At 34.8% G+C, this 11715-nt stretch overlaps 2 protein-coding genes across 3 annotated transcripts; both read left to right on the forward strand.

Moving 5' to 3' along the window:
* Window positions 1-3171: 3171 nt before the first annotated feature.
* Window positions 3172-6326, forward strand: LOC105281526. 2 transcript variants are annotated; one of them, XM_020032347.2, is made up of 3 exons: window positions 3172-3376; window positions 3462-3695; window positions 3765-6326. In XM_020032347.2, the coding sequence occupies exons 1-3, from the start codon at window positions 3205-3207 to the stop codon at window positions 3779-3781; spliced, it is 423 nt and encodes a 140-aa protein (XP_019887906.1). In that variant the 5' UTR covers window positions 3172-3204; the 3' UTR covers window positions 3782-6326. The 2 variants fall into 2 exon arrangements, with proteins under 2 accessions (XP_019887906.1, XP_019887905.1); XM_020032346.2 differs by having other exon boundaries at window positions 4414-6326.
* A 2602-nt stretch (window positions 6327-8928) lies between these two features.
* Window positions 8929-10372, forward strand: LOC105281525. Its single transcript, XM_026972890.1, has 2 exons — window positions 8929-9532; window positions 9619-10372. Exons 1-2 carry the CDS (start codon window positions 9391-9393, stop codon window positions 9864-9866), a joined length of 390 nt encoding a protein of 129 aa, XP_026828691.1. The 5' UTR covers window positions 8929-9390; the 3' UTR covers window positions 9867-10372.
* Window positions 10373-11715: the final 1343 nt, after the last annotated feature.

Genomic DNA, 11715 nt, shown 5'->3' on the forward strand with positions numbered 1-11715 from the left:
AAATTCTTCTTAAGTGTTTTCTTCAAGCTTCGTTCTTCCGACTTATCATTCGTCAATATCAATAAGTCGTCCACATAAATGGCTACTACTAATATTTTACCTCCTTTATTCCGAAAGTAAATACATGGATCTGCTTTAGACCTTTCCAATCCGTGTTGTTTTAACGTAAAATCCAGCTTCTCGTTCCAAACGCGACCACTCTTTAAGCCGTACATAGCTTTTTGGAGTTTCCATTCGCCTCCTCGTTGATGACTTTCTGGGATTTCCTTAGGTGGTTCCACATATATCTCATCTTCTAAGTCACTGTGTAAATAGGCTGTTGTGACATCCATGTATGTAATATATAATTTCTCCTTCGCGGCTAACGAGAGTAAATATCGAATACTTGAATACTTTACAACTGGTGAGTAAGTTTCTTGGTAGTCTATACCTTCGCGTTGTGTACAACCTCTCACCACTAACCTAGCTTTATGTTGAAGTTCGCCATTGAGGCCTGTTTTTCTTTTAAGCACCCATTTTGTCGTCAATATGTTTTGGTGTTCAGGTGCAGGTACGTATATTCAAGTAGCATTCTTTTTTAAGGTTTCATATTCGCGTTTTATTACCTGTGACCATTGTTCCTTTTCAGATCCTTGGAAAGCTTCTTCCACTGTGGCTGGTTCATTTGTATCTTGAATCGTGTAATAAGAAACATAGTCATCCCACTTCTTTGGCTTTTGAGTCCTTTGAGTTCTGCGCGGTTGGGATTTCGAGTCTGTGTGTTTCTCTGTTCCCCGTTCCTCGGGATTCTTGTCTGTTCCCGGTTCTATAGTATCGTCAGACTCCGCTGATTCGAACTCATCAGAATCAGGGTCTTCTGTAATCTTCTGTACTGCGGGCGTATCTTCATTATGCTTTAAGTCCCTCTCGTCTGTTTCGTCTAAAGGGGCGTAGTGGATCGCATTTTTCGTCTTGACTTTTTGTTCTGCACTTTCAAAGAAACCACATTCCGGCTCGTTGTCGTTTTAAACGTTTTCGGATCTATTAAACGATAATTTCTTCTGTGTTCGTCATATCCCATGAAGAGCAGATTCCTCGCTTTGGGATCCCATTTGTCCTTGTGTTCCTTGGGAATATGAACTAAGGCTTTGCATCCAAAAACACGCAATGCCTCAAGTCAGGCCTTTTGCCCGTCCACAATTCTTCTGGCGTTTTGTCCGTCAATGGTGTCGTGGGGCATCTATTTAATATATACGTCGCAGTTGATGCTGCCTCCGCCCAATATCGCTTTGAAAGTCCTGCGTCCAAAAGCATCGTTCTCGCCATTTCGACGATTGTTCGGTTAGCCCTTTCTGCTACCCCGTTCTGTTCGACAGTATAGGGTGCGGTAGTCTGGTGTATCACGCCGCATCTCTCCAAAACCTGTCAAAATTGCTGATTGACATACTCTTTTCCATTATCTGTTCTTAAAACTTTAATCTTACATTCTAACTCGTTTTCTACACGCGCTTTAAACTTTTCAAACACTCGCACAGTTTCGCTTTTCGTTTTAAAAAAATACACGAATTTCTTTCTACTGTAGTCGTCTATAAACGTTAAAATATATCACGCGCCTCCTATAGAGTTTACTGGCATCGGGCCACACAAATCGGAATGGACTAAATGCAATAAACCATCAACTCGCTTACCTTTTCCTTTGAACGGTAGCTTACTACTTTTACCAAGTATACAAGTCTCGCATTTGTCCTTACATATTATACAATCTTCGATATCCGTAGCTAGCTTCTCTTTTAACAAGTTCATTCCGTGTCGGTTGAGATGGCCGAGTCTCCGGTGCCAAAGGTCTGCTTTGTCTGCCTCTTGCACCACACACGCCTGCTCCTGCGCTGTCCGTAGCCGATAAACACCTCCTTATAAGTCTGCTTGGGCTGTTGTACGACCATTCGAATCTTTCACCTCGCACTTGTTTTTGTTAAATACGACCTTGTAGCCTCGCTCAACGATCTTGCTGATGGATAACAAGTTCACCGCCAATTCAGGTACGTATAAGACGTCCTTGACGCTTATTTTCCGCCGCTGGTTGTTTATTTGCAGGTTAATTTGTATGTCACCCTCGGACTGTACCTGCAATATTCCGCTGCTGGCCGTAAGCACCGTGGATTCCATTTTTCGCTTTTCCTTTAATGCGCCTAGATCATGCGTCATATGCGAAGACGCACAGGAATCCAAGTACCAATCTGTGCTTTTGGGTCCTTGCTTCGTCACCATGAATGCAGCTTCTTCTTTGTCAGCTTCCTTTTTCTTGTCTCTGTATCGACATTTTGCTGCGAAGTGTCCCGGCTTCTTACAAATGTAACATTTCTTTGTCTTAGTGTCTTTATTGTGTCCTTTACAGGTTTTTAAATAAAAAGCCGCTTCTTGATTAGAACTTCCGGCTTCGTTTGCAACTTGTACTTCTTGCAAAATTTTCACTTTAACTGCATCTGCTGTGGGTGCTACACCCGAGCTCTCTAAACCCATGATCATCGGTTTGTACTCCTCCGGTAAACTGGAGAGCAACAGAGCTGCGATCATTTCGTCCTTGACGTCAAATTGTAGTTCTCTCAATTTGTGTGCTGTGGTAACGTTCTGATTTACGTATTCTTCTACTGTGGTACAATCGGCAAGCTTGACTGACGTGAGTTTTTTGAATAAGCCTACTTTTCTGGTTAGGCCTGTATCTTCGAACACGCTTCTCAGTTTATCCCATGCTTCCTTGGGGGTGGCCGTGTCCTGCAGATGGCTGTAATTCTGTTTTTCCACGCTTAATATGATTTTCGCCCTCGCCTTCGTCATTTTCTTGACATCCGTTACGTGCGTTTGTGCGCCTGTCACACAACCCCAGAGATCTTCACTCTCGAGATAAGCCTGCATCGCAAATTTCCATGATGCATAGTTTTCGCGACCCACAAGCTTTTCCATGTGATAATTCGCGTTCGCGGTCTCCATGTCGATTGCGCGATCCTTTGTTTGAGGTTAACTCGTCGGCTTTTCCGCACACTTTTCCGCTCAGCTCGATTTTTAATATTGCACTTATATTTGCACACGCGCTGGGCCCATAACCTAATGGAAACTGCTGAATATAAGTGAATATATATAAGACTTTATTATAGAAACGCTTATTACAACTGAACTTCTCAGACGCACGCATTACGCAGGCAGCGAGCGAACGGTTAAACAAAAAACATGCAAGCGCGCGAAGATGCATTCTCATACTCACTGCGCATGCCCAAACATCCTAGTTTCGTTTTCACTAAACTTATACCTATTACCAACAAATTTATATCAGGGTTAATCCACCCACGATCAAAATGGTCCCCAGAATGTTTAAAATTGGCTACACAAATAAGATTTGCTGGTAATTGGAATAGTTCATGAGTAATTGTTAATTCATAAATAATGACATCAAATAATGAATGACTCTTATATTTTGTTATTTACAGTTGGGTGGAAAGCATATTTATATTTAAAGAAAGACTTAAGATTACCATTGCCATCCTATGCGACAGTATGTAGACATATAAATCATTTAGATTTTAGCCCTGGCATGCTAACAAACATAATTTCCTTAATGGAAAAAAAAAGAAAAACTCATAAGTCTTCGCATCAATCGGATTGTGTACTTTTAATGGATGAGATGGATATTCAAAAAACATTGGAGTATGATGTCAGCACAGGTAATACAAAGCATTAAAATAGAAATAAATTGTTGTAATTAAATACGCTAATAAAACTGATTGTCATAGTAATCGATGATCTGTAACATGATTATGGTGATTTGACTGTTTCTATACAGTCAATATATAATACTAGAATTTTTTGGAACCTCTGCAGTATGATAACAACATGATAAGGAAGTATGCAATTCCTGAAAATAATTTTCATGTACAAAATGAATAAAATAATTAATAGTTTTAGTATTTATTACAATTACAAAAGATAGTATTAATGATAATGTGTATTAAAATAAGAAGGTGCCTTTTTGATATTACTATCTCAATTAACGATACAATAAATAAGTGCATTCCATTTTAGCTTTATGAAATTGACCAATCTCGGTGGAATATGAGAAAGATCGACTGTGATTAATAAAATGAAATAAATATTGCAGCAAGTTAATTTGTCTTTACAGCAATGGAATGCACTAATTTATTGTATCGTTAATTGAGATAGTAATATCAAAAAGGCACCTTCTTATTTTAATACATATTATCATTAATACTATCTTTTGTAATTGTAATAAATACTTATGCTTCCAAACCATTTTCCGCACTACCAATCCAAAAAATTCTTTTCTTTCTGCTATTCAATTACATTTCTAAATGTTTCTATTTCATTGCATTTTCGCCTATGTTTGATATGAATTTTGATATTTTTTGACATACGTGGTTTTAGGATCTTTCATCGGTCAAACAACATGTAAAGATAAAAATACATTAAGTTCATGTGTGTTGTGTTTATGCTGAGAGGACTAAATGAAAATTGGAAACAAACTATTGCATGGAATTTGACAACGAAAACTTCAGATGCAGAAGAGATGTATAATTTAATTTTAGAAATAATCAGTAATGTAGAAAACATAGGTTACAAAGTACATGGTTTTGTCTCAGATATGGGATCCAAAAACCAAGCTGTTTGGCGAAAATTAGGTTTCAACGTAGGTAAAGATAATAACACACCCTTTATAACTCACCCCATACGATCGGATGAATCTTTATATCTATTTCCAGATGTTCCTCGCTTGCTAAAAAATTTACGATCAGCTCTAATGAATAATTTGATTATAGAAGTAGCTTCAATGTTTGTACAGTCTGAAGGATTACCTTGTAATGAAGTTCGATATCGCTATCTCGAACAATTGGAGGAGATTCAAAGACGTTATCAATTAAAACTTGCGCCAAATATCACTGCAAATGTCTTGAAACCTTCAAATTTCAATAAAATGAATGTTGCAGTTGCAGCTCATATATTTTCTGAGAGAACAGCAGCCGCTTTAGAGACTTTAGTGCAACTACAATTTATAGAACAAGATGCTTTAACTACAGCTTGGTTTTTAAGAACAGTCAGATCTTGGTTTAATGTTATGAATAGTAGATATCAAACTGACGCAATCACGCAAGGAAATAAACACAAGAAAATAGCAATTATTGATAATTTCTTGTATCTAATGGAGCATAGTGTAATTGGAGGAGCATAGAAGCCAGTTCAAACTGGTATCAAGATATCAGCTTTAAATTCAATGTGGCTTATAGATAAACTTTTTAAAGATAATTATTATTACTTTTTTACTTCTCGCTTAAATCAAGATGCCTTGGAAAACTTATTTTCTACATTGCGAAGACATGGAAATGTTAACCCAACAGCTTTACAAGTGAAAAGATGTCTTCGTCTCATTATTACTTGTCAATTTATTGATACTTCTAAAACGAAAAAAAACTATAATTCTGATAATGATGAACATTACGTTGATTTTTTCAGTACTCTAAAAACACCTACTAAAAAAGATGAAGATATAAGTATTTCACCTGACATATGTATGAATTCACAATTTGAATATGAACAAGATTATACTAATGTTACACCAATAGATAATGCAATTGAATGTAATGTCATGAATAATGTTATTGGAAGTGCCATATCTTCCTCAATAGCCAACTCTGTCGAAAACAAATATCATCAGAGTCTGCTACAGATTTTGTTAGTAGAAACGCTACAGATTTGACGCAGGTTTTGTCTTTTCTATACTGTTAGCAACATAGCAACAGAAACATAACAAAATCTGTAGGCATAACCAATCTGCAGCGCACATTTGCACTATTTCTGCCGCCAATCTGCTGTTTTATTATGTCAGCAGGATTTGGCAACAAAACAAAAGCTTAATGCGGACACAGATGGCACCGTATCTGCGGTATCATTCTGAATAAATTTGTTTCCGATCTGCTGACATATTGTTAACAATTTGCTTATTGGGTTATGTCCTCCGCAAACAATATGTTTGTCGATCATGTGCAATGACACTTACTGCAAATGATAGCAATCGATTTTCGATTTATACTAGAACTCTGTCCTTTGGATTTTTAGAAAATCCGTCTACTCCACTTTTCAAATACATAACTGCAGTTGAAGCACATCTTTAAGAGCATTTGCATCGGTGTATGCTACATCCTCAATTATTTAAGCACTTATTATGTATGATTAATACTTGGGTACATTCCACCATACCATCTTGTAAATCTTGTAATGCATTTCATAATATTGTCTGTCGTTATATCCATATTCGTCAAATTATTCACGTTAATAACCATAAAAAAATAATTAAACAATCAAAATATAAATCTTTTGGTTCAAAAAGTGCATTTAGACAAGCATTATATTAATTCTCAATGCGAATATTGTCAAGAATTATGATAATAACTTATTGAACTTGTTTAACGTATTTATTTTTTAAGTTATTATTATATAACTTATTATATAATATAATTATTATATAACATTAAGTTATATAATAATTATATAATTATTATATCACTTAATAATATGTATTGTATGTTTGAAAACAATTTTAGTTAATACTTACTTATATTTTATGTTTTGTTTATTTTTATAATACATAATATAATATAATATGATACATTATACATAATTGTAATACAACTATGTGATAATATTATGTGATAAATTATAATACTTTGTGAATTTTAACAGTTACGTTGTTTTAAACCATTGTAATAAATTATAATAACGTTTATAAATAATTCATTATATTCATCTTATTTTCCAAACACTGTTATTTTATTATTTTTCCATCTTATTTCACTCATATTAACTTTCATGAACAATTCTTATCTACTCTTAACCTCTTCTTAAACTGATAGCTCCGGCAAAGAAACAGCTGCAAGGTAGTGGCCGCCATTTTGGGGCCAATGCTAATAAGTAAGTGCGAAGACCTTCTCTATACCGTCCACCATTCATCTACGGACCTTGTCCGAAATGCGCTCACAGTGCTGAAAAGCTATAGTATACGTGACATAAACTATAGCTTTTCAGCACTGTAAGCGTATTTCGGACCGCAACCGATGTGTTACACATAGACATAGGCTGCATTCGTTTACGCAGTAGTTAGTGCATCCACTGCGTATCTCATCTGCTGATCACGTGACATAATTTGCCGAACGCACTCCTGCGTGAACGGCTGCGCGTGTGCGGATTGGTGCGGAGTGTTTTGGAGCGCTTCAAATGGGACTTTCGGTTGCGTTTCGGTAAAGCGGCTCGGTACATATCGTTAAGTAAATTTTAGCAATTTTGCAGCAGTAATTTTTAAGATATTTACCCTTTTGTTTAAAGGTTAGTTATTACTTGTTTTTTAAATATCTGAAGCACATTTAATTTAAAAATTTAATTTTTAGAATAATAATGGACGTGATATTGAATAATTATTCATATCATACGGTAATGGAACTGATCGACAGTGATAGTAGCTTAGATTCTGATTTATGGTCAGATAGTAAATAATTTAATTATAATTTTAAAACGCTTCCATATTGAACTTGGGCTGCGTTCTGATTTTCCAAATAATTTTTGATTTAGTTGGAACATTTCGAAGTAAAATAAATTCGTGATTTAGGTTTATTGGATCAGTTTAGAACATAATTTATTTAAAGTCTGTTGTAAAGGAAGTGGTAAATGAAATGTTCTACCTTTAACTTTTTGTATATTATATATATTAGTCTATTTAATTTAATTTTAATTATAATTTTGTAGGATCAATTTGCAGAGCTTGTTCTTCACCTTTCTCGTTCTTTATTTTTATAAAATAACTCATTTTCAAGGCAGATCCCATTCATATAGAACCAAGGCTGCGTTCCATTATTCACTGCTAGAGACCCTCATAATCTCACAACATTTCGTAAACGGTCTGTTCATAAACAAATAATAAACATCTCTATAACATGGAGAGCTCTTAATACAGCATCAATAACGCAATAGTGAAACACGTCTCAAATATTATGTCAGAATAATTCAATTATATTATTCAATTAATAATTTTCACTTCTAAATCATTTAAGAAATACTGTAAACAATTTCCAAACATCTTGAAAAAATCATAATTAATGTTGGTTAATTAATGTTGTTTAATTAATATACGAAATGTTGTGAGATTATGAGGTTTCTATTCACTACCAGTACTGAAAATCGGAACACAGCCCAAGTTCAATATGGAAGCGTTTTAAGGCCGGTATTCATAGTCGGATCTTATATACCAGCCTAAATGGAAGCAGTTTTACGTTTGTTTATGCAACACTGCAAGCAGAGCATCCAGAGCAGTACCTCTGAAGTAGCTGCGCAGATGGGATATATCTCTGCACAAACGAATGACAAACTGCGCTGCAGTTGCTTTCGCAGGCAGAGTAAACGAACATCTGCGGCAGCCACTGCGTAAACGAACGCACCCATAGAGATTAGACACTATTGTGTGTTTGCAAATATTCGTTTACAATGCCTATATGCAGTGTCCCCCAGATAGCACATGATATAATTCGAATATTCTATACACATACTGTGAATGTCCGTACTGAACATAATATACTGAGAACATCCCTACAATATCTCTTATAGTATATTATTTTTTGTATATTCTCACAATATACTAATATCTTTTACAGTATATTATTTTTCGTATATTCTCGTATATTCTCAGAATATACTTTCGATTTATGCAGATAGTAGAGCATTTTACGTCATTTCCGATATTGCCGGTACCGGTTTTCTTGACTGTCGCCTAATACCGCATGGTTTTTGGTTGGTTCTCTAAGAATTATCGACGAATTTAGAGGTAATCTTTAGTTCTTTTCTAAATATTTTATTAGACATAGAATGAAGTTTAAGAATATTTTATTTGTATGTATATTTTTGAATTTTTAAGTTCGTACATAAGTGTTCTTTAACATATTAAGAGCAGAATTTAAAACGCGCTTATTAAATATACTCAATAGCGTAGTGGACTAGAACGAGGACTGTGGAGCTCAACGACGCAGGTTCAAATCCCGTGTGAAGTGGAAATTTTAATTAACAAAATGTATATAGTATACATATATATCAAATAGCAAAGATCAGGAGTAAATATAGTAAGAATATATTAATTGATAAATAGGTAAAAATTAATTTTTTTATATACCCATACAGCACAAAATATTCAGAGAATATTCTAAAAATATCATTGACGATATTCTGAGGATATCTTGAGAACAATGTTCCTGCGGACATGGGAATATTCTGAGTATATTCTGAGCATATTATAATATATATGGAGTATATCCTACGTATATAGGACGTGACATTTTTAGAATATTCTCAGAATATTCTCAGAATACCATGTGCTATCTGGGTCGTAGTTGCAAAAATAGAAGCGAAAATGCAAAAGGCACAAATATTAAATTGTTCTCATTCCCGAAAGATGAGGAAACTGCAATAAAATGGATGCAAGTGTGTAAAGAAAAAGTTGACCCCAAAAACGGTACGTCATTTTCAATATATATAAATATATATACATTTTAATCTAATATAAAGGCATTTTGTACTTTACTAAAAAAATTATTTTAGGTCGCATATGCTCTGTTCATTTTACACCGAGCTGTTACAAATCAAAGCCAGCTTATTTAGCAAACTGTGAAAATTACTCGCCACAGAAAGTACGCAAATTATATGATCATGCACTTCCAACTGAAAATTTGGAACCTAAAGAAAAAGAAATGCTAAAGGAAATGCCAAATCAAGAAAATATAATAAATATTAGTGAAAACACACAGAACAGGTATGTATTATATTATGTAAAGCATTTTCTTATGTGAAGATTGCAATAAGTTATATTTACCAGTACTACTTTATTTTTTAACAAATAGCTTCAGAGAATCCAAAACCAGTTTGATGGACATTTCAATGGAAAATGAAGCAGAGATATGTCTTGTACAAGTTATTCATATTGTATGATAAGTCTATTGTGTTATTAAATATTCACTTTCATACTGAATATTACGTTATTCAAATAAAATATTTATTGCGATATTTATTGACATTGTGTTTAAATAAACCTATCTTATATCCACAATATTATTAAACCTTCTGGAAATTAAATTGATAAAAATTGCGATTTAATTCTATTGGCTAATAGAAAAAGAGCAATTTTGAAGAATTTATTTTGTTATTAAATTAAGTTTTAATGATAAATAAATCAAGATGTCTCCCGTTTGGCCCTACATGCTCATTGGTTATTAAGGAAAGATACGCAAGAGCACACCTCCTTTTCCTTCCACCATGGACTGCGCCATCCATATGTAAAAGTGGTCGTGAAAAAAGAAAGAGAGGACATGAAGACGACCAATCTCTCTCTCTTTCTATTCAACGCTTAGAAAGAGAGAGAGATTGGCCGTCTTTACGTCCTCTCCTTCTCATTTTTCCTGACCATACGATACAGCTATGGATGGCGCAGTCCATATCTCTATTATCTATGGTGTTACATACGGCTGCGCATCTGATCTGCGCAGATGAGGAACACTACTCCAAGGTCCGTAGATGAAGAAGGCGATGGAGAAGGTCTTCCCACTCACTTAACAACATTGATCCCAAAATGGCGGCCACTATCGTACAGATGTTGTTTGCATTAAATGTAGTGGTGCACTTAAATGTATTGGTGCAGTAAATTAGAGTGACAAACAATATATATTTGTCTCACTTCGTGGATCCAAAATGGCGCCCATGCGAAGACCTTCTCTATTGTCTTCTGTTCATCTACGGACCTTGCACTACTCCACCGTTTCACGGAGTGCATACAATTTTTTTCAAGACAAATAAACCAACAAACGATTGCGCATCGATTGAGCCGAAAATGATAAAAAATTAATTTTCGTCCGGCTAACTTCCCACAAAATTTTCTTTAAAAAAAAAGTATTAGCCAACAAAAATTTTAATTAGGCCAACAATAACTGACAAACAACCAACAAACGATTCGTAAAAAAATTAAAAAAGTAAAATTTCTGCATTGAATCTAACAAAATTGTTGGCATGCAGTTAATGTATGAAAAATTCGTCCGTCCATCAGACATTGGCCAGTGTCCGCGATTAAATACATTTGAATAAAAAAGTAAAAGTTGCCCGGCTAACTTCCCGGAGCTCATAACCTGTACTATTTCTATTGAGAATAACCAAGTGGACCAGATACATAAGCTATGTTGTATACAAATAGACAGCTGCGGGCCCAACATGGCGACCATGGGAAGCATGGAGGGGGTAACGATTACGCTTCTCTTATTATATAAGGTTTGTTCGCGTCAAAGCCTTGTATACACGATGCAAGAAATTGGACAAAGTCGTAGAATCAAGTTTTTGGAACTATAAATTGACTCGTGTACACTAGTTTCTTTTAACCAAGAAGTTGGACAAAGTCCTATTATGATAGTGTTCACGAAACAAGAACTGTGGCGCAAAACTTGAAGCAAGTCTTTGTGTTGACATTGTAACTGGAAAATTGCACGAAAAGTCAAATGCAACATGTTACATTTTATATATTAAAAACGCTGATTTATAAGGTAAGAACGCCTTAAATTTATAAATTAACCTGAGTAATAATAAACTGTAAGTTATTCAGCTCTTGAAGTTATAAATTAACTATACAAATGACGAAATCAATCCAATGTTGCCGCT

The sequence above is a fragment of the Ooceraea biroi genome, chromosome 10 (genome assembly GCF_003672135.1).
Source record: "Ooceraea biroi isolate clonal line C1 chromosome 10, Obir_v5.4, whole genome shotgun sequence".
Classification (NCBI taxonomy): Eukaryota; Metazoa; Arthropoda; class Insecta; order Hymenoptera; family Formicidae; genus Ooceraea; species Ooceraea biroi.